The 23,777-nt window shown below is 35.3% G+C and overlaps 3 protein-coding genes across 10 annotated transcripts in view; 2 read left to right on the forward strand and 1 right to left on the reverse strand.

Moving 5' to 3' along the window:
• LOC118742713 overlaps positions 1-23,777 on the reverse strand; it is a 221,922-nt gene that overhangs the window by 43,971 nt on the left and 154,174 nt on the right. The window lies entirely within an intron of this gene.
• Positions 2,415-6,177, forward strand: LOC118742716. Its single transcript, XM_036475000.1, has 3 exons — positions 2,415-2,815; positions 5,319-5,476; positions 5,552-6,177. Exons 1-3 carry the CDS (start codon positions 2,599-2,601, stop codon positions 5,867-5,869), a joined length of 693 nt encoding a protein of 230 aa, XP_036330893.1. The 5' UTR covers positions 2,415-2,598; the 3' UTR covers positions 5,870-6,177.
• On the forward strand, positions 19,421-20,407 carry LOC118742718. Its single transcript, XM_036475003.1, has 3 exons — positions 19,421-19,770; positions 19,836-19,990; positions 20,076-20,407. Exons 1-3 carry the CDS (start codon positions 19,578-19,580, stop codon positions 20,316-20,318), a joined length of 591 nt encoding a protein of 196 aa, XP_036330896.1. The 5' UTR covers positions 19,421-19,577; the 3' UTR covers positions 20,319-20,407.

The following is a 23,777-nucleotide window of genomic DNA, read 5'->3' on the forward strand; positions in this document are numbered from 1 at the left end:
TTCTGATAAGATACCTACTTACCTACTTATTGTATAAACTTGTATGGAAAATTTGTTCTATTTTTTAACAATAATATATATACCTTATCTTTAATCGATAGATATAAAAATTGACATTTGGCACTTAACGCCTGTTAGGTGAGATAATTTGGGAAATTTCTAAAGCATTTACTTGAAGTTACTGATATGTCAATGAAGTAAACATATTTCCACTCCTTTCTCCTTAATGACAGTATTTGTACATACGTAAGCATATAAGTTTTCTTAATCCTTACAAGTTTACTACATAAACAACTGAATTGATATGGTAAGCTGATTTAAATGTTTTTTTTTTGGCTATTTCTCCCACCAAGAATCTTCTCCCCATGGACCTACAGAGTGATAATGCGGACCTCTAACGATTGGACCGTAGTGACCGTGGTGGCTCTATATTTACCGTTTTTCAATTTAAAATCTTTTTACTAAAAGTAAAGTCTACAAAAATAATTTAAATCGGGTCATATTTCAAATTTACTCCTCCTACTCAGAAGAACGTGCCAGTATGTTAAAGGGAAAGGGACTTGCCTTTAAAGAGAATTTACCTTAGGAATTCGTCTTGACATAGACGGTGCATTTAACAAAATATTCTTCTAGATGCAATAGTGAGGTCACTTTTTCAAGTAGCTCTGGAACGGCCTCTGTTGGAACTTATAAGGCGTCTTCTTTCGAGAAGAACTATTTTCTCATGGTTGGGTGGCGCGTGCATTACCAGGTATGCAACAAGAGGTACGTCTTAAGGAGACGTTCTCTTCCCGCCTACTCTGTAACCTTACTATAAATTTAATTTGCCTCAGACTATGGAATAACGGCTGTCACGTCATATAGGCGACATTGCAATAACAGCAACATGAAAATATTTCCAAACGCTAAGCGAACGTTTGCAGAGCGCTTTCTGTCTCTATAATAGCTGGTCGAGGGAGAGTGGACTCAAGGTGAATTCCCCCAATACCAAAATGGTCCTAATCACGGGCAAATATATGATACCATCTTTTCTAAATGGTGTGGGAATTAAAACCTCCACCGAGGTTAAACACCGCGGTATAATTCTTGATAGGAAGTCGTACTGGAATCTCAACCTTACGAAACGATGTTGGAAAGCCGGTGGGGAAGGCCGGACTTCTATTCAGAGTCTAACGCCACCTTCACCGATGGGTCAAAGCTCGACAAAGAGTTGATACCATTTATTTTGACAGTCAAGCAGCCTTTAAATTTCTAGTGTGCACCAAGACTTACTGGAAACTGGCTGTAGAAAGATTTTAATTAAGCTAGCCGCAAAAATGACCATTACCGTAGTAAATATTAGTGCCCAGGCACAGTTAAATACCTGCAAACTGTGCTGCAAACGAGGTTGCAACGGAGGGAATTTGCTCCTTCTAGAGCACAATCTCTGCCACTGCTTTGCTATAATAAGTTTGCGGTTTATTATTTTTAATTAAAAAATTTTAAAGCGGGCATCCGCGACATTCGATGCTACGTTAAGGAAACACGATGGTTCAATCACACGCGCGACACTGAGGGAAAGAAACAAGAACTCGCAATTTTTTGATTTACAAAAAAAAAAAATAAAACAAGTAATTTTTAGCCAAAAAAAACCGACTTCAACTCTCATAAAAAAAAATATATATATATCTCATGATCCACTGATCGGATCTTAACCAGATTAGTATGGGACCACCTCTGAGACACTACCCTTCCGATGCAAAAAGAATTATCGAAATCAGTTGGCGTGGTCCAAAGTTATGCGGTAACATACATAAAAAAAGAAAAAAAAAATATTAAAAAAATATTCCGACGCACTGATAACCTCCTCCCTTTTTGGAAGTCGGTTAAAAATAGGGGTATATTTTCCGACTTTACTGTTTTGGAACCACTCTAATTTACATGTTTAATTTTTTAATAATGGTGCCATGACACAATAAGTATTCTTAAAAAAAATATTAGTCAGGGATTCGTAAAGTTGAAGACGACGTATGCATCCATACATAGTTAGATGCCTTTTACATAACGTGTATGTAGTTCTGAATACTGTACGTGCTTTAAGCATTCTCTCAACTTCATATACCGAACAAATGAATACGATTTTAGGAGTAAAATGACAAAATAGTACAAATCAATTGTGTAATCAATACATAATAAATAACACATCAACACATACATAAATAAATATTTGTGCAAATTTCCAAACACCAAAATCGATCTTGCTAATGATAAGCTAAATAATAATAAGTACATATACATACACACATACATATTTGATTTAAGTAAATAAACTGTGTTGCCTGTGTGACAGCCATCTCGCTGAGTACGCGGGGTGTCCACTTGGCATGATCTTGAGAATGTTTTACGTGTGATGAATTACCCCCAACCCCACGTATATTTTTGCGTTTTTAAATAATTTGATTTTTTGCGTATGGTGTTTATTAATTTGTCAATTGCAATTTGTTGACTTCAGTCGCTGGTGGAATTTAGAGTTGTGAAGTGGTCGCTCCTTTTCGAGATTTACCAATACTTATTTTACTCGTATAACAGTATTATTTTATTATTGTTTTCATTTTTGCAATGTCATCGAGTTCAAACAAATTCACCATTTATGGTGTCCTTTTGATTATTGTGTGCGCTGTACAACAGCTTATGGCTGCTGATCAAGCTGTCGATCCAGCATTGCCCCGCACTTGTTATAGCTGTGAAGGTATTAATTGTTTGCGCATGACAAAGTTGAATGTTACCACGGAATGTGAGGATCTACTGGATTATTGTGCCACCGTGTTTAGAGGATGTAAGTGAGTAGCAGTAAAAATGTAAATATGCGATACTATTAGGTTACGGACAGAAAAATTCGTGATGTGCAGTTGTTGAGCTGCTCGATGCTATGATTTCGATCCATTTTGTTAACGTATTTAAGTGAAAATGCAAATGATACCGGGATTATAAACCGACTGGAGATTTAGATACTCTTCTTATTGAAGTAGCTAACCAAGTCTAGCGTTGTCGTCAGGTTAATTTAACGGAAGGTTCAGAAAATGAGTTCTTTCGACGTGTTAGGGTGGTTCAAAATAAGTAAAGTCGGAATTCTAATGCTCTCACCCCCTAGGATTGTTCTATATCGAAAAAATATACCCCTATTTTTTTATTTTGAAATCAAAAAATATTTAGAGGTCGCCCAAAGCGCTCAAAGTTATCCATGTATTTTATATGGGGAAAAAACAATTCTTGAAAATCAATATTTTTCGATCGGAAAACCCTGGTTCTCTTTAGGAGACTTTCAATAATAATACCCATTGCATTTTCTGGGGGTTTTGGCGGATCTATAAAATATAGTTACTATGAAAAAATGGTAAAAGCATTTTTTGAGAACCTTTTTTGTGGCATAAATGCACTCGAAGATTTGCCATTGCCTGCCGAGGGACGACCGATGTTTGAAACAAAATTTTCTAATTTAGAGGTTGGCCGGACCAGTGATGGAACCCAGGTGCTACGGTCTGTTGGCACGCACCTCTAACCACTCAGCCACAGCGGCCGTCACATGGCTATCAGTTAAAGTGCCGATTTGATTGAAAGAAATTGTGTTACACTTTGGGATATTCATTAGCTCCCGAATGAAAGTTCTGCTTCCGAGCCTTCCGTTGAGTGTGGAGTCATCCTTCCTGACTTTAGTTGATCACCGTGCCAACAACTTTACGATGGCTATGCCGGCTGCGAGGCGAAATACTTAGTCCTCTTTAGGTACTTATGTTACCGATTTCAGTCAATTATCAGACACATCAGGTATTTCAATCAATCTTATAATTTTCCATTAAAGCGCTTATTTATATACTGATTGATTGGCACTGGCAACTGGGATTCCCAAAGAACGTTAGTTCTTAAATCAGTATGCCTACTGTTGAAATTCGAGATTCATTTCAGTTGCTGTCGAAAACCTGCTGGACCCCGTTAGATGAACTTAGTAGAAAACTAAGCTTCCATTTGTGGACTGTGTGTAAACTCCAGCAAAACAGAGCTAAGTATAATCGCCGGTCTCTGAACGCAGGACATGAAGACTTCGTAGTTATTTCATTTTTAACGTCTGCAGCATTTATAGGTTGATACTGAGGTATGAAGTAGAGAGGGCAAGTAGTCTTCCGCTTAATAGAAAAGTGAGATATGGCTCTGAGATGCAAATAACCAATGCGGACAACTATAAAGTACCAACAAAAGTGCCAAAGCTCCAATCCAGTAAATGCTGGGCAGTCTAAGAGTAGTTATAGAGAAGATTCCACCTCATTGTCCTCCATGTAGCTGCGACAGAAGGGGTCTTGTGAAAAATTTAATCTCACTGCTTGAACTCCGATAGGAGAGTAAGATTAAATATTAAAGAGAGATCCGGATTCGTGAGCCTAAGGAGTTCCCTGGACATTCGCCAATTCACTCTCAGCCAGAATGGCCCCTCAATGTACATTCCCCGAGGCCCATATTTTCAAGAGAAGTCCACAAGTAGTCAAGGCAAACCCTACTCTCCCTTTTCTTGGCGATATTGGATAGAGTTTGGCGATTCTAGCCAGTTCATCAGAAACACAGTTTCCTGCGATACCACTAGCCCCAATAAAAGTCTGACAAGGTAATATCCAGACACCACCAAAAGTGAACTAAGGAATTCTCTATCAAGCTTCGAGCGTACCTTAAACGAGCCAAGGGCTTTTATTGATACTTGGCTTTCTGAGTGGATGTTAACCTCCCTTACCGCCGTCGTGCACGAGAGCAGGCTACTCCACTTGGTCATTCCTTCGCAGTGGGGGCCTCAAAATCCTCTGCTTCCACCAGCGGGTTCCGAGTTGAATACTTTCAGACATGAACGAGCCAGCAGAGCCTCTGTATTTTAATTCGCTGCACTATGTCCATGTCGTTTTAAAGCTTATAAAGCTCATCACTCCATCGTCTGCGGTACTCGTTGTCACCAATGCGTAAATGCCCATAAATCTTCCGCAAAATCTTTCACTCCAATACTCCAAGAGCCGGCTCAGATATTTCAAGGGCAAATAATTGAATAAAATACTGATTAACATTCGTGCTAAATATTTCCTTAAAATATATTTGCTATGTAAGTTGATCAGCCTTATCATAATCTCATTAGCGTTATAAATTAACGCAATCTTTTAGGGATAATAAAAAAAAGACTTCAAGCGTCAGCGCAGTGTATATCTCAATCATAAAAGGTTCAACATTGAATCGCTTTTAGAAACTAACAAAGCTTTTTAAGCAAATACTCAATTGCAACTAACACATTTTCCCTCATATCTTTACAGTTACTGTTGTTGCTCGCGGCTGTTATACCGATCTGGCACCCAACTACCGTGAGAAATGCGACTTAGCCGATCATCCAGAGTGTGTGAAATGTTTCGGTAATCGTTGCAATGACAAAGGACGTGCCGATTTCAAATGTATCGAATGCAAGTCGATCGAGGTAAGTGGTTTAAGTGACATACGTAATTATATAAAATTTTTGCTTATTGGGTTTCCTATTTCATCCATCACGCAGAACAAGAAGTGTGCTACGGATACTAGCGACTTAATTGCCGTACAATGTCCCATACCCACTGCACAAAATTCCTATTGCTATGTACGAGAATCGAGCGAAGAGGGCACTACCCGTGGCTGCTTTGTACATTTGCGTGAGCAGCAGGTGTGTCTCAGTGACCCCAAATGTTCTATGTGTTTGAGCGATGATGCGGAAGCTTGCAACACCTACACAGTGGCTGCACAGTCTACTAGTGGCGCCAGTAGTAGCCTAACCAAGGGAAATATTGCTTCTATTGGCATCTTTACACTGCTGGCTTTCGCACCACGGTCTATTTAATATGAATCTAATCGTCTTATTTTCGATTATGTATTTTTTTTTTAATCAAATTTTGTAAGAAGTAAAGTATACCATAAAAGCGGCGTAAACACGTTTGCGATAACAAAATGGTATAAAATTTATTGAAAGTATACCAATTATGTACAGTACTGTAAGACGATAATAAATCTAGTGGTTCTATAGGTAACAGGGGGAGTGAGAGTGAGTGAGAGTTTACGGAGTGCACTTTGTACGCTTACGTATTTTTGTTTTCATATTCACACGAGTATTAATGGGTTGCACTTCCGCGTTTAAAATACGATTTGTAAATATACATAGTTCTTAAGTCTTATATTTTTACTTTTCTAATATCCTTTAAATAAATTATAAAAATTTAAATATATTGAATGCATATAAAACTAAAACTGTATCAAAATATGCATATGAGCAAATCTCACGAGTTGTTAGATTTTTCGACAAAAAACATGTCGAAAATGGTGGCACAATTACATTAGACAGTGCATTATCTTAAGTTTTTCATAAATAACAAGATTTCGCTGCGAAATTTTATTTAAATGAAAACTTAAAAAAATATGCTAAAAAAGGTCAAAATACAAACTTGTCCCCGTATACGCCTTAATTTAAAAGTTTTCTTATTTAAAAGAAATTAAATATTGCCGTGGAATACTTTCCTACAGCATCCTCCACGAATATATGTACATGTATTTAGATTTTTTCGTGTACATACAATAAAAATTTTAAAATTTTAATTTTTGTTTCGCAAATCGCCGTCATCTTATAATGAAGTATCTTAAACTTTTAAGATGAAAAAATTGTTAAATATCAAAAATTACAATATAGCTGCGACGGATATTCTGCATGCTTAATTTTTTTAATTTTGTGGTACCCTTTCGAAACTTAACAGATATGTTGTATTTGGTGCCAACTTTCATTGCCTCTAATATGAACCTTCTATCTAAAACTTCCCAAATTTATTATAAAAAAATAGTTATGATTTTTTCGAGTGACAATGCAAAAATTAGTAATTTCGGTACTTTTTCGCCCAAATAAACGTTTTAAGGTTAAAACTGTTCAAATACTCTTTTTATTTTTTATGGAACGATTTTTTGGAACTAGTTTTTTTTTCCTGGTGAGAGAAGGGAGTGATACTACAAAAAAAAGAACAACCAGTGCGATTTGCTCATATATGTATGTGTTCCAAATATATTTCATAAAGTTCAAAATTCAACGATTTTTCGCAAGATCTCAAGCCCAGGGCCACCTATCGATCGAAATGGGGCTGCAGATGGTGCTTTTACAATACAAGTAACTCGATCCCAAAGCCATCTATCGGATAAATATTTTGCCAAAAACTTCTAAAAAAGGTTATCAATTCATCGAAATATTTTTCGTTTTTTTTTTGTAGTACGTTCACTCAAAACTTTGGTTCACGTGAATCGTTTTCGTTAATTCTTTTGCAATCATTGGATCATGAAGAAATTAATGGCGCCACTAAATTTTTATAAAAGCATTGAAGTCGGTTGTATTTTTTGATTCAAAATTACTTTTTTTTTATTTAACGGGGATATCCGCAGTATGAAACAAATAGAATTTAATACTACATGGTTTTTATATGCAACTCGCCTACAACGCATATTGTATTATTTAGCAAATATCTCGGTATATATTCATTGTACCCAATAATCACTAAGAGCCACAAGGAGCCCATGTGAGTATAAAAAAAAATAATAACGAGCAGAATTACGAAAAGCATGACAACCATACTTTTTAAGATTTTTCTAGGGATACCAACGGAACCAGTCTCTATTGTACACTTGCAGCTGAAGTTTTAAGTCGAGTCGTCTATACTGGTAATAGGAGACGAGAACTTTCACAAAATTTTTTTTTTTTCAGCTTTAATGAAATTGTTTTATACTTGGAGGCACCCTGTTCTGTGAAAACGTAAATTGGTAACATTTTTCTTCACATTCCATAAAATTACGATTCTGTTTTTAAATAAAAAAAAAATTAATTATTTCTCAAAAAGTTGTTTCACAGAGTTTTGTGGCTGTGCAGCAGAAGAGTTGTGCATTTTGCTAAAAAAAATTTATCTTGTGATAAAGAATATCCCTGTTTTCAACTTACAATAATTTACCAAAGAATTACGTGCTAGATAATAATAAAAAATTTTTGGTGAGTGAGAATCGTTTAAAATGATGAAGTGAAATGAGTTTGAATTTTTCATTTTCAATTCACCATTTCATAAAAGGAGAATTTCCCCCTTTCACTACTCTCCCACTAACCTTCTGGTCTCCTCTTAAGGGCAACACATTGGACAGCTTAGTCGAGTTCAAGCGGGCCTCCATATACGGAGGCAGCCGCTAACCTAATCTAAACTAGGGTGATCTAAAATAAGTAAAGTCGGAATTTTGATGCTCTCAGCCCCTAGGATTGTTCTATATAAAAAATATACCCCTATTTTGATGTCGAAATCAAAAATATTTAAGGTCGCTCAAAGTGCTCAAAAAACAAGGTCTCGTAGAAATGGTATAGAATTCTTGAAAATAAATATTTTTCCATCAGAAAGAAAATTCTGTTTTTCTCAGGAGAGTTCCAATAATAATACCCAATTGTTTGTTAAACCATTTTTTTAATAATAACTATTTTTTATAGGTCCACCAGAAACCAAATAAAAAAAAAAAATGCAAATGAAAGGGGTAAGAAGTCGATAGTAGCCATTTTGCCCACTAAATTCTTTATTTTTTTTACCGCAATTATGATATTAGGCATTTCGTGTGTAAATACTATTAAAAATAAAAATATTTTTGCATATCTTGTAGAGAAAGTACTACCTCCCGTTTATTGGGAGGTAGATCAAGTCTGGTTAGCAGGGTGATTGAATCGTTTTTACCAAACCGGTTTCCACCTTTTTGTTTTTGTTTTTTGTTTGTTTGATATCTATAGGCGGTTTTTTGAAATCTTGAGATTTCGAATATCAATTTAACCGGATTTTTTATCGAACAACCGGTTTTTTTATTTCATACAAATCTTGGCCTCTGAATAAAAGTTTTGAGTTTTTCAAATTTTTCAAGCCTTTTTTCAATTTAAGGGATAGGGGTTTCCCTTTTTACAAGCTTTTATTTAACTTCACTTGTATGTATGTATGTATGTATGTATGTATGTCCTGGAACTTTGCAGTCAATATTTAACAAACTTCCCGATGAGCTACAGACTTGAAACTTCAAACTTAGCTCAGAACTCGAGGACAATACAATTTAAAAGATGTTTTAATCCGCTAGGTGGCGCAGGAGTCGAGATATTTGTAAAACCCGCATTTATGGTCTGATTTGGTTCGTATTTAGAACATTTATTACGTATATGAAAAGAAATTAATCCGAAAAAAATTTTGCCGATAGGTGGCGCAGGAGTCGAGATATTTGGAAAACCCGTATTTATGATCCGATGTGGTTCATATTTAGAACATATATGACTTATATGAAAATAAATAAATCCACAAAAAATTTTGCCGACAGGTGGCGCAGGAGTCGAGATATTTGGAAAACCCGTATTTATGATCCGATTAAGTTCACATTTAGAATGCATATTGCTTACATGAAAAGAAATAACTACACAAAAAATTTTGGCAGTTATGTGGCGCGTGAGTCTATATAATTAAAAATTCGGCATCTGTGCTCAAATTTGGTTTATATTCAGAATAGGTGTATTATCTATTTAAATTGAAATATATTGAAAATTTTGTTTGTTAAGTCAAATTTAGTATAATATTAACTGCAAGATTTCAAAAGACTAAAAAGTAGAAAATAATATTATAGTTAAAAAAACTAAAAACACGCTTTTATTACAAAAAGAACTAAAAAGTATAAAATAATTTGTAGATATAGCGATTCCGTTTAAGAAGAATAGGAAGTTCCCTAACCTGATTTAATTTAACTGTTTTAAGTTAGCTAAAAATATGATTAAAGTGATTGATCCGTAGTTATAGTCAAAATAAAGTGCACTGTAAAGTTAGTTGCAGCTTTTTGGCATAACTTTCAATGGGGTGTCTGTAAAAAAACTGCAACAAACTTTACAGTGCACTTTATTTTGACTATAACTACGGATCAATCACTTTAATCATATTTTTAGCTAACTTAAAACAGTTAAATTAAATCAGGTTAGGGAACTTCCTATTCTTCTTAAACGGAATCGCTATATCTACAAATTATTTTATACTTTTTAGTTCTTTTTGTAATAAAAGCGTGTTTTTAGTTTTTTTTAACTATAATATTATTGTTATAATAAATCCATTGTGACACAAATAGAGAGATCTACACTTTTACTCCACCTCGGAAAAAGCTCTTTTATGGCAGAAGTACACTCGAAGGTTGGCGATTGTCTGCAGAGAGACGAGCGTATTAAAAAAAAAATTGCTTTGATGTTGCTGCGACCAGAAATTGAGCCATGGACCTCCCGAGTGGCAGTAAAACTCGGATGCGGCGGCTAGAGCACTATTCAAAACCGAAATAGTCAGAAAAAATGCAGTAATGTATTTAAGAATTAAAATAAGACCGGACTTCGATTCCTCACTGATTTTTATTTGTTTTACTTTTGATCTAAAAAAAATCTTTGCAATAATCTTGGTAAGTGGCTATTAATTTCAAATTATAAAACCGGATTTTTTTAAATTAAAATTTTTCGAATAACTCGCAAACCGGTTTTGGAAAGAGGCTTATAATCGAACGTACTATTAGTTAGGTATCCCTGGTTGCATAACGAGTCGTTTTTTTAGGAACCAGGGTGCATATTACTAGCTTAGAGTGAAAAGTTGCTAAGTCCACTTTTTATGAAAACTGATATTTTGATAAAGGAGGCTGGAGAAATTAAAAATGCATCGTTTCGAAAAGGATAAAGGTCCTTGTTTTCTCGTTTATATTCAATGAAAGGAAAATTTGCTAAGTCCAAAAGAAGCTCCGAAAATTGGATAATTAGAACGAAATCTTTTCCGATTCGAATGGAGTTTTGCTTTGCTTTCAACAGGCAAAGTTCAACATTCAAAGTTTTTCGAAATACTTGAAGCAAATGAGAGTTAGTAACTTTTCACTCTATGTGACTAGCTTTAACACTTTGGGCTGAAATTGCTCCATATTATTTAGTCCATAGTAGCATATCGGACGAAGCAACCAATATGAGCCCGTTAACTTAAGATCAAGTTGGTTATTTTTTGAAGTAGTAGCTTCTGACGTCTTTCAATGTGCAGCTCTAAATATCGCCTAATTTCTTCTTGAGAAAGCTGTATGTTGCTGTGGATTATGCTTAGATAATCTGTTTTTTCAGACGTGTCGATATTTCAATCAAACTCATTTGAAATTTCTGCAGGGTTGAAGTTTGTCGACATTATGGGTGTGTCATTAGCGAGATGTTGGGATGATTATTTCGGCTGGGATTGGCTCTTCACCGTGGAATACTGGAGCGAGTTTCGTATATACTTGTGTAGTCTTCATTGAACTTTACCTTTAATTACACGGGGTTACACTGACCATGGCTGGTCGAGTAATTCACAAACTGCCTATTCTTAAAAAAAACCATTTTTACAGACCTTCCGGGACTGACAAATGTTTAGTTCGGTTATTTGTTACCCCATTTTCAGATTTTGGGAGGCTTTGGAGCGAAGAATATTTATACTATTTATTTAAAGAAACAATAACTTTTGTGAGCACATTATAAATATATGGATAATTTTTTTTAACCAAATCTGAAATTTACACGTATCTTTATTGTTTTTTCCACTTCTACAACATTTTTTGTCAAAATTTAAAATATAGGATCCTTTAGTTGTTACTTCGAAAAAATGTGTTATTCCAAGTACTATTTATAGAAATCAATCGAAAAATTTTCAAGTTATAAAATCACTTCGATGAAATTTCACAGAAAATTTGAATCAGTTGGATTGGATTTAAGGTTTCAATACTTTGTCTAGAAAAATTAGAATTTGCTTCTTTATAAAAATGTTATAACTTCACAACTGATTTTAATGAGTGGTACCTAGTTTTATTCGGAAGTAATGACTACAAGAGACTATTTTCTTTTGAAATTTTAGCAAAAAATGTTGTAGAAGTGGAAAAACTAATTGGTGTAAATTTCAGATTTGTTCCAAAAGTTTTCCACTTATTTACAGATTATGGATTTAAAATAGAGTTTGAAAGACGAATGTTTACTTGTGGTTGGTTTAGTACTACTATTGTAGGAATTTTGGTAGGTAAAAATCATTTTCGAAGGGCAACACTGGTACCCATGGTAAAGAGTGATGTGGTGGGAACAGCAGAGTGAGATATAGGTATATAATAAAAGTTTTATTATAAAACCACGAAATCAAATGTTTTGCAAAGCAGAATAGGCTCAACCCACTCGACAACACTGGAATTGTCTACTGTCATGCTGAAATAAGTAAACGACGAAAATCGTCGAAAAATATGCAGTGCTGCCAAGTTTTTCCATATTAATACACTAGTCGAGTGGAGATTTTGGGCAATGGCGCGAAATTTTCGATACGATTCGACTGTCGAAGAACGACTTGCATTCGGCACGACTCTCGCAATGCGGCTGATTATTGTATTACACAAGACTTAAGACTTTATAACATATTGTTACGCTTCAAAATAAGTATTCTCAATAAATAAATTAATAAATAGCGGAAAATAACAGAAAAAATTGCAATTAAGTTTATCCCTCTAGTAGGCTGAACCGGCTCCAGATAGTCGTTAACTAAACACCTTTTTAGTGCACCTATAATAATCTTTTTCTATATTAGTAAGGCACGATCTTTAGACAAAAATCGTAACCTTATGGCGAAGTAAATGTAAAACCGTTTTATTTTAATCGGCAGTTGAATTACAGATTGTGAAAGACACGGTTAAAATTAATTATTTCTTGCTATTTAGTAGTTTCGTAATTAAAGAAAATTTTTCTTTTGAAAAATTGTTTGATATAAAAAAATTCGGTGGATTTCGTAGTTAAAAGCACCGCTTTCGAACACAGACCGGCTTGCCGACATATAAAAACCCAGTTTGCATTTTTGACCGTCTGCAGACGGGATTGCCGGTTCGTAGGTCAACATTGTGTAAGAGAAAGCTGAAAATAAGTCAAAGTATATCGGCGAGCCCATCTCCAGACGGTCTTGGTTTTTCTCCCCTGTAGGAAAAAGTTACTGTCACAGATCGAAATGGCCATCATTTTTAGATTTCTTGTGATAAAATCACCCATTCCTGAATTTTTCAACTCATTAAAAAAATTGGCCTACTAGAGGGTTAAAGACATCAATAGACTATAAAAGCTACTTGCAAAACGGCTCTTAAAAGAATATAGAGTGTGCCCGTTAATACTCGTACCAAGTGACTTTTTGCGTGGATTATGGTGAGCTTCCATTGCGGCTTCCGGGTTGGTAGGTGGTTAGGATGTACTACATCGACTTTTATTAGAAGCAAATCGTTCTAAATACTTAAAGTTTCGTTATGACTCATGCCAATATTTAAGTGCTATTCCAAGTGCTTAAATATGTATTTATGTATATTTCAAAACCACTTGTGACTTCTGATAGCATACAACTTTTGACAACTTATCTCAAACGAGGTGAAGTGAGGTGTTTAAATTCATTGAAACTTAAAAATAATCTATAAGTGCAAATAGGGTTTCCCCAAGTGCCATTTGATTATGAAATTCCAACTACACCATATACTAAGTATAAAAAAAAAAAATTAAAACACCATATTAAATTGTTGCCAGTAAGTTTTTTTTTTGCAGCTAATACTGATAAATTGTTTAACGTGGATTTCTTAAATGATTTCAAATCTTATTAAACTGGTGGGTATTCCTGATACAACTACATTATAAGTGGTATGTTCAAAAAAAAAATTTATGACACTTCATCACTATTAAGTGCTTTCCACTAGAAGCAAAAACTTGTTTATGACACAAGCATGGAACTGAAAGATTTATTGTTCTTCTTATCGGGAATAGTATTGAATTATATAGATAAGTCTAGAAAATGGCTAAGCCTGAAGTTAACTCGATTTACGGCAAGTGTGCGTAAAAACCTAAAATAAAAGGAAAGTAAACTGATTGAAAGTTTCCCCAAGGTAGTTAGTGCACAGCTTATATACTGGCAATTTAAAATTATTTGATAAAGTTTTCGAACACGTACATATTATGTACCAGACCTTTATTAACAACCTCGATTAAGGTGCGGATTTTAACCCTCCACGATTCATTTTTCATATCTATGTAGGACTCCACCTAAGAATGCAGTTACATTTTTCAAGTAGTGGGGCACTTCGTTCGCCTAGTAACCAGAACTAATATCTACTAAAATTTCAGCTTTAAGATCTAGCAAAGAATACCTCTTGCCAACAAGTCCTACTCTGAGCTCGGCAGGCAATTGAAAAGCAGAGCCACCATCTGACGAACAAATTTACCAACATTACCGTCCTTTGACGAATGGAATTTAAGTATGCTCTATGCCCAATCCAAAAGAAAGGCGGTCCACCCATACGCGCCAACTACCGCGGGATCAGCGTTCTAAGCATAGGTTACAAGGTCTTACCTAGCATATTTTGTGAAAGACTGCAGCCCGCCGTTAACGAACGGATTGGACCTTATCAGTGTGGCCTGAGACCAAATATTGCAAGAAGACTTGCGAGAATAGGATCGACACAAACCACCTATTTGTCTACTTTAAAGCCGCTTTCGACGGCACTAAAAGGAGTTGCCTATACGCCGCGATATATGAATTTGGCATCACCGCGAAACTGATATGGTGGTGTAAAATGATGTTGAGCGATACAACCAACTCCGCCAGAATTGGGAAGGACCTCTCCGAGCCATTTTTTTGAATTTAATATGAGAATTGGCAGATGGGAAAAAATAATTTTTCACTTAAATTGTTGGTGAAAGCGGAAGTATAAGTCACTCATAATGCCCGTGCTGGTGTATGGCGCAGAAGCATGGACACGGAAAAGATCTGATGAGGCGGCTCCTGGAGTTTTCGAGAGAAAGATTTTGCCGAAGATTTACGCACCTTTGCGCGTTGGCGATGTCAAATATCGTAGGTGACGGAGCGATGAGCTGTATAAGCTTTACAATGAAAATACAGCGCCTATGCTGGCTTGGTCATGTCGTACGAATAGACAAAATCGCCTCCAGCTCTGAAAGCATTCAACGCGGGACACGATGCTGGTAACAGGGGACCTCCTCTGAGAAGGAAGGACTAAGCGGAGATGATTTTGGCTTCACTTGGTATTTCCAATTGGCATCAGTTTGTTGGACTCGGTCTAAAGCGCTTAGGCGGTTACAGTGCCAATCAAGAAAAATGGTTCTGTTTGCGATATACATAATTAATAAGTTATTTAGCCATTTACTTATCTTCCTAGTTACACTGCAAACCTTTCTTTCGTCGTACTATAAACGTAATGTAGCTCCAAATCTCCTTGTGGAAGCCCTCCAAATTCATCGCCTTTTCGTACTTGGCCTTTATCTTGCCGCATGGATCGGTTTGTTCATTAATCGTTGTCTTCAAGCTCAACTAACTACCGTTTCAACGGGGTTGGACTAGATGGAAAATGGTGAAATTGGGTATGTCAGGGTCGAGTCTGATTAAATAGCTGTTGGGATCATAGCTGGGCCAGATTAACTTGGGTCTTACGCGATAGTTTAATCTAGTCCTCTGCAATAGGTGAGATTGGGCTCCTATCACGGAATTCATAGGTCGAGAGTCGTAGAAGGTCGAGACAGACTCTGTGTGAATGCCGTCGACAGCTCGTCTGAACGTTGTCGAGTCGTCGTTATACTCGAAGATATGCCTTCTGACGTGCCGGTTTGTGGACTCTTTCTCAAACAAGGATCTAATCGGGTGCTCGCGTCTGTAGCACTCTACCAGAAACTGCTTGCTGAACATTTTGTTCACCCATACGGGAAGCATTTGGGCACCGCTATGCAAATGGAATTGCGTCAACTTAGAAGGCAACCTGCCGAAGTGCGGCGTCTTGACAAGTTTGTACCTTTGTCAACTACGTCCAACTGGTCCCCGTCTACCAAACAGGCGCAGTATAATTCACAGCCGGTCGGCCAATTACCTTGTATGTTGCCAACAACGTATCTTTCTTTTCGATTCAGGTGCAGCCGGCAAGCGATCCGAGGATATTGGTGCGGCTCCGTACTTTATTGACGATTTCGGTTGCGCGCAGAGAAAACGGGAAGGCTATTTTCTAGTTATGACTAGAATGACTAGTTGAAATTTGTCCTCCTTAGAACAGGTGGTGAAAAGGGTCGCCATTGATTGCCGCCATCTTATATGTTGCTGCCTTTCAATCTGATACTTCTCGACTACCTTCCTCAGAAGACGTTCTAAGTTTCGGTAGAACCGTAATTTTTTAACTTTGTGTAATAACAATTATAACAACCTAGGATAAGAAAAAATTGTATTTGCCCTGATATTGTGAAGGTTATTGCATCAAGAAGTACTTGCCAGATACGTAAACATGTATGTATGTATTTACATTAGGATGCATCACCAAAAAAAAGTTGTGGTTTTCCACCGGAATCATAAGACTTATTATATTTTCAGATTCCCGCTAAAATTTTTCGGTAAAATATTACGAATGACGCGAGCTTGACTCTTTTGAAAATACCTCAAAAAATCTCGTTATTTTAATTCCGTTGATAAAATTTAAAAAAAGTCATACAGACCTTTTAAGCTTAAGATTTTCCATGATATAACGTAAGTTTTTAGAAAAATTATTTAAAAAAAGATAAATATACATATATATGAAAAATTCGATTTTTGGAGGTACATATTTTCAAATGGGCTCATGGCAAAATCTTAATACTTTTTCGAAACATTTCGGCGAGAGTCTTTCGGCCTAAAAATTGCACTTTGCAGTTTTGAAGCCCATTCAATTTTAGTAAAACAAAGTGCAAATTTTACGTAGCTAGGACTTGCCGTTGGTTTTTGAAAATTTTTTGTGGGAGCTGTTGCTCATTTTGTACATACAAAAAAATTGCCGAAAAAAAATCAACGGTAAGTCCCAGCTACTGTATACTAAAAAATAAAAAATAAAAAAAATTTTATTAAAAAGTTTAAAGTTTTAATGAACATTTCGACGGCTGAGTGGAGGATGGACGCCTGAGTTCAGAATTCGGTTGAAGAACGCACCATCTCAGAATTTGGTTTATAAACGCCCTATCTCAACTGAAAGTATATTGCAAATATATTCAGATAGGGAGTTTTGGAATCGGGAAATGGGGTAGTGCATTTTTGAACTCGATTCTGAAATAGGTCCTTCTTCAACCAAATTCTGAAACAGGGCGGTCTTTGTAAGTTTTCTGAGTTAGGGCGTTTTCGAACTGGCTGCTGAGATAAGCCGATCTTCCACTCAGCCATCGATTTGTTAAAATTCGTCGAATTTTTATAAATGTTCTACTAAGAGTGAAACTTTCAGTTTATATGGTTGTTTTTTGTGGCAGTAAGTTATATTTTCATAAAGAAATAATAACAATTTTTCAAACAAAGAAAAATTGCCAAAACTAGTCAAATGTATTTTCCCTATTTGAATTCTCGCCACCGTACAAATCATTGTTTCTGTCTCGAGGAGACAATTTTTTTGTTCCAAGTACAACACTAATGTCAGTAAATTAAATTTCACCAAAAGTCATTAAATATTTTTCCAAGGAGGTATTTTGATTATTCCAACAGAGCAAGTTTACCAGGCCTATCATCAATTCCGTCGGAGATCCCGACGTGACAACTCGCTATTATGAATTCCGTCGTGATCAAGAAATTCTCCCGCAAATTCGAAATTCGTGAGAATGGGAGTTCACTCGGAATCTGTGATTGGCCTGTACAAATATATTTTATTTTTGACACAACTTTATCTCCTTTATCCATACCTTTACCGATGATATTATGGGCCAAAAACTGACAGATAGCCGATTTTGTAGCGCATGTACACTAGAGTGGTCCACAAATTCCTTTTTTTCAATATTATTCAGTGCTCACGCAAATTTGTGTTCCTTTTGTTAAAAAATGAAAGTACATAACTTGCTTTAAAAAAAATATTAAAATTTAGAGGTTGCTCAAGTCGATTTTTGTATTGCTTAAAATTACTCGTCCTTCAATCCGTGCGCACCCGAAATTCCTCTGGAAATTTAAGTTTTCTAAGTGCTTTCGAGGCCGCTGAATACACTAGGAGAGTTATTTTTTCGATCCGGCTCTTACCTTTTTAGATAATACGAATAAATAATAAAAAAAGGGGAAAAAACCCAAAATTGAACTTTAAAATGTGATTACTTCTTAGGAAAAATTTATTTGATTTTACGACAATAATGATATGTATAGCCACAACCTTAGCGCACAAAATGAGTCATTGCAGAGGATTTTACGTTCATTACTTCTCGAGATATCGGCATATTATTGAACCTGAATCTAGATGCGTGGCTGATGTCTGTATTTAAAAAACGTACCGCTTTAAATTTTCGGCCTTTGGAAATTTTTTCGAGGTGTTATCTGATATTTTCAAGGCCGCATAAACACCATTTAGGTTACGGTTACTAAGGTAAATTTTTTGCGTTTTTTTTTAACATTTTTTACGTTTTTTATATTTTTTTTAATATCTCGGGATCTAGCGAAAAAAAACTAGTTCAGCACACTCAGCGACCTTGAAAATATCAGATAATACCTCGAAAAAATTTCCAAAGGCCGAAAATTTAAAGCGGTACGTTTTTTAAATACAGACATCAGCCACGCATCTAGATTCAGGTTCAATAATATGCCGATATCTCGAGAAGTAATGAACGTAAAATCCTCTGCAATGACTCATTTTGTGCGCTAAGGTTGTGGCTATACATATCATTATTGACGTAAAATCAAATAAATTTTTCCTTAGAAGTAATCACATTTTAAAGTTCAATTTTGGGTTTTTTCCCCTTTTTTTATTATTTATTCGTATTATCTAAAAAGGTAAGAGCCGGATCGAAAAAATAACTCTCCTAGTGTATTCAGCGGCCTCGAAAGCACATTATAAGATCTTAGAAAACTTAAATTTCCAGAGGAATTTCGGGTGCGCACGGATTGAAGGACGAGTAATTTTAAGCAATACAAAAATCGACTTGAGCGACCTCTAAATTTTAATATTTTTTTTAAATCAAGTTATGTACTTTCATTTTTTAACAAAAGGAACACAAATTTGCGTGAGCACTGAATAATATTGAAAAAAAGGAATTTGTGGACCACTCTAATGTACACGACTAAACACCTATCCTTATCCAAATCAATCGAGAAACCGCTTTTGGATCCCATTTGACAATGCGTTCTCACTTATTTGATGACAAATGCCACTGAATTTGACATCGGTGGTGCGGTCTAATGTATGTACATATGTTCATGAGAACATGCATATGCACATCTGTATATATATATATATATATATATATATATATACATAAAAGTACTTATACTATAGTACACCAATATAGATATCATCAGAATTATTTACTTTAAATAAGTAAATAATATACATAAACATACAATCGACCAGCTCTAAAAAATAAAATGCAACACTTGAATAAAGCCAGCAAAGTATTGGAAAAATTTAAAAGAGGAACCACTCAAGTTGACTGACAACATCGATAGAATCTATAAAAGCAACCAGCGTTGAGTTACGGAATTGACTAATTGAACAAAATGCAACGCATAGAACAACTCGCCGTTACAGCAATGCTGGCTGTTGTTGTACTGTTGATCGACAGCAGCGCCGCCACCGAGCAAGTAAGGACCTGTTATACCTGCGAGGGCATTAATTGCCAAAGAACATCACTCGTCAAAGAACAAAAGTGCCTGAATGCCTTGGATTATTGTGTGACAGTATTTGATAAATGTAAGTAAATGGTTTTAATTGTATCGAATTGATTCAAAAATATTTCGTAATTCCCATATTTTCAGTTACCGTTGTGCAAAAGGGTTGCTCCCTCGAGGTGCCCAGTGCACTGCGTCGCCGCTGTGATGCCAACACGGTCGAATGCCACAAATGTAATGCGGATCGTTGTAATAATCTAGGTCAACCGAATTATCTTTGCTTGCAGTGTGATTCTAGCACGGTAAGTGCTCCTTGAAACATACATACATACATACATACATATATTGACAGCATACAATCACGAAACTCTTGAATCATATTTGTAGGATGCTAATTGCGCCAGCAAATCCAGCGCGGTTATGCCAGCACGTTGTCCATCACCGACGGCGCCAAACTCCTATTGCTATGTGAAATATGAGGGCGGTGTCACTACACGCGGCTGTTCGACAACTGTTGCAGATCAGCGAAGCTGTTATTCGAATGCCAATTGTATGCTATGTTCACCTGGTGACCTGAAAGGCTGCAACAGCGTCGATTTTGCGCCCGGTACACGTGCTATGAGACTTTAAGGCATTGAAAATGAAATTATATGAGTTATATTTATGTAGAAAATTTCGAAAGTATTGAAATAGTAATAAATGAATTGGTTGCATTTACAAGAATGTTTTGAACGAATTAATTGGAAAATGTTGGCTTTTCTCTGAGAGTGTCTCATGAGGGGGTGAGGAATGTTTGCGTATGTAGAAAAAAAAAAATAATGAGCGATAAAGAAATATGTACATATGTATGTGCCTCTGATTCGTACGCCTCGCTGAACTGCATTGCCTCGCCGTATTAAATTTTTGCTTTTTATGGCTGAGAATCCAACAAAGCATAACGTTGACGAGACTCAGTAATACTTATGAAACGCGTTCTTTTTGACTAATTTTGGAATTAATTTCTTTGGATCCTAACGCTTTTAGAAGCGCTTGGCTGCCTACGAAGATAGTGATTTTCTGTGAAAGAAGGAGTATCCTTTATTAGAAAAGCAGTCGCTCAGCAGGCGTTACGATAAGCTCACCTGCTGGCCCCTGAATACATACATATTAATATGTGTGTATATATGCACAAAGTACGGGGAGTTGGCTGTAGATTGCTCCCTGGACATTAAGAGTGCTTCAGGGGTTGACTTCACTACATAAATTTTAGGAAGGAATCGTATGTTTGTAACAAAAGGTTATTGACTAATTTTTTACAATTCAATACCAGAGAGAAAATTATTCTGCCTATCTGCCGGCAGCTGCCGGTGGGATATTGGAGTATCAGATCTAAATTGTTAAAATAGATGAATGAAACATTCAGAAAACCCTTATAACCATCCTCCATATGCATCATGCAATGAAAACAACACCCACTTCAGCTCTCGTAGCAAGCAAAATGTGGTGAAACGTCCTCTGCATAAAGCTATCAAGAAATAAATTATGCTGTTGGCATTTAGTGGAGCTTCTTGGTATACAGTTACAGTTTGCTGGACTTTACTCAATTCCTACTTTTTGGTCGCGTTCGGGCACCCTGGGCAACGCGGCAAACTCATGTGAGAGATGCGGTAACCGCTCCGGGTGGAGCCTAAGGTCACGGCAGAAGGAGATATAGATTTACAGGAAATTCAGGCAATACCACAGCCCTTCGAAAGGCAATTGTCAATGCTGGCAGCCATCTTGAAACCATTTTACTGTCTTTGGATAGACTAATTGATGCTCGTCTTTTAGTAATAGCTTTTTTTTAAATTAAATTACACAAAAAAAACATGTACATATATTTCTTAAAAAAAAAAAACTATTATAAAATTTTAAATAAAAATAAAGCGAAACTAAAAAATGTATTTTAAAAAATTAAATGAAATAAAAAATTAAATGAAAAAATAAGAGAAAATTTAATTAGATAAAAAGAAATTAAAAGAAAAAAGAAGGAAATAGTACTACAAAAAATTAAATGAAATGAAAAAAAAACAAATATTTTTTTAAACAAAATGTGAAAATCAAAAGAAAATTTAATTAACAGAATAAAAAAAAAATCATAAAAATTAAATGTAATAAAAGCAATACATTTTTAAAACGACAAGTCTTTTTTAAGCATAAAACAAGACCGTCTTTAATTCTCATATAATGATCGGATTTAAAGCAAATTAGTATGGGATCACCCGTGAGATACCACCTTTTCTTAAAAAAAAATTATAGAAATCGGTAAACGTCGTCCAAAGTTGCGGTAACAACAAAAAAAATTTTCGACGAACTGATAACCTCCTTCTTTTTGTGAAGTCGGTTAAAAACCGAAAAGAATATACGATAAATTGAAAAAATTAAAAAGGTTCAATTAAAAAAAATAAAAAAGTTAGGTTTCTAAAAATTTAATGCAGTTGAAAAAAATATATTTTTCGTTTTAAAACAATTAAATCTTAAAAAAAATAAAATCGTGAAGTAAATTAAGTTTTTAAAATTAAAAGATATTAAAAATATATAAGGGACGATTCACGTCAACGGGCCCAGAGCTCTGCGCAAAATTCCAATCAATGAAAATGAACATGCAATATTTCAAAATACTTGTAAACTAATACACTGTCAACTAAATATGGCGAATTAAAGGATTCAAAATCTAGATTACGAATGAAGTCAAATTGGAAAAATTCTAAATGGCGGACCCATCAGCTCCAGATTTTGAGAGAAACGAGGTCAAAATGTAAAACAGCTTTAACATCTGTTTTGAATAGTGTAATTCATTTTACATTTTTCATAATTTGAATTTAATCTATTTAGCGGGTGGCAACCCTCTTCAAACACCTCAAAAATATTCTTAGTGTTCAAACTAAATATATCTTAACGCCATTTTATTTGACACCCATATTTTAATATTTCACATAACTTGTGTATAAGTTAACTAAATTCGACTTGTCAAACAGGTGCAAACCCTTTTCAAAATATACTTAAACTAATACCTTATTAAACCCCTCTCGTATGGCGCGCATATGATGATACAAATGTACATATTTCTCTTACCTGATTCCCCCCGTAATTCAAGTTGAACTTGATTTTTCAAACACCACCTTTCTACATTTACCTTTCTGCATTTAAGTTAAACAACAACGCGTTTTAAAACAATTTCGAATGATACTTACATATTTTGTAATCACTGCTTCAGCTTTTTAAATAATTTGAATTTATTTTTTTTTTAAGTGCCAACTATTTTCGAAAAAGTAAAATGTTATTGCTCATCTACAGCCAAAGGCTTATTTTTGAAAATCGAATGAACGGGGTGGACATGGTGGAATTGATTATTAAATAACTGTAATTTCAATGTTTAACAGGTGGCAACGCTTTTCGAAAAAGTAAAACCTTATTGCACATCTACAGCCCAAAACGGTCTGAAACCGGTTATTCATAGGCGAGGATGGAAAGGGAGTAGTATTTTACTTCAGCAATTTCAGGCCGAGAAAAATGCGGTATTACTTCGGTCTAAAACCCACACACACACAGGTACATAGCCGGTTTCAGATGGTTCGAAAAGGCTAGTGTATTTTTGCATGTTGGTCTGGTCGGACCGTTTGATAAGACTAGTCAAGGCTCTTTAATTTCAAACCTCATTTTTGAAAATTTAACGAACGGCGTTGATCTGGTGTGGACAAAAAATCCTTTCAGCAAAAAAGAACTTGGCTTATTTAAAATTTTTTATTTTTTTTTTAATTGAGTTTGGCTGTTATTTCTTCTTGGCATAGATATTTTGTTTTAATTTTTGTTTTTGCCTGAGAAGGCCCTTAGTAAAATTTTGCGAAGAATACTTTTCTATAATATATCAATCCTTTAACGACATTCCAAATTTACTTTTTGCGGGGTTTCTTGAAGCAAGGGTCAAAACGACCCTTTCAGGCCCATGCAATTTTGCTATATATGTCTTATCCCAACTACTATACAAAAATCAGGTATTTACATACGATAATACACATATATGTGGGTCTATGAAATAACTCCCACGAAATAAGTCCCACTTTTAAAAAC

Source organism: Rhagoletis pomonella, unplaced genomic scaffold (assembly GCF_013731165.1).
Source record: "Rhagoletis pomonella isolate Grant_MI unplaced genomic scaffold, Rhpom_1.0 Rhpom_scaffold_00007, whole genome shotgun sequence".
Lineage (NCBI taxonomy): Eukaryota > Metazoa > Arthropoda > Insecta > Diptera > Tephritidae > Rhagoletis > Rhagoletis pomonella.

Coding starts and splice junctions, on each gene's coding strand:
- LOC118742716 (XM_036475000.1), top strand. CDS start 2,599: ATGTCATCGAGTTCAAACAAATTCACCATTTATGGTGTCCTTTTGATT. Junction 2,816..5,318: donor TGCCACCGTGTTTAGAGGAT/GTAAGTGAGTAG, acceptor ATATCTTTACAG/TTACTGTTGTTGCTCGCGGC. Junction 5,477..5,551: donor TCGAATGCAAGTCGATCGAG/GTAAGTGGTTTA, acceptor TCCATCACGCAG/AACAAGAAGTGTGCTACGGA.
- LOC118742718 (XM_036475003.1), top strand. CDS start 19,578: ATGCAACGCATAGAACAACTCGCCGTTACAGCAATGCTGGCTGTTGTT. Junction 19,771..19,835: donor TGTGACAGTATTTGATAAAT/GTAAGTAAATGG, acceptor CCATATTTTCAG/TTACCGTTGTGCAAAAGGGT. Junction 19,991..20,075: donor TGCAGTGTGATTCTAGCACG/GTAAGTGCTCCT, acceptor TCATATTTGTAG/GATGCTAATTGCGCCAGCAA.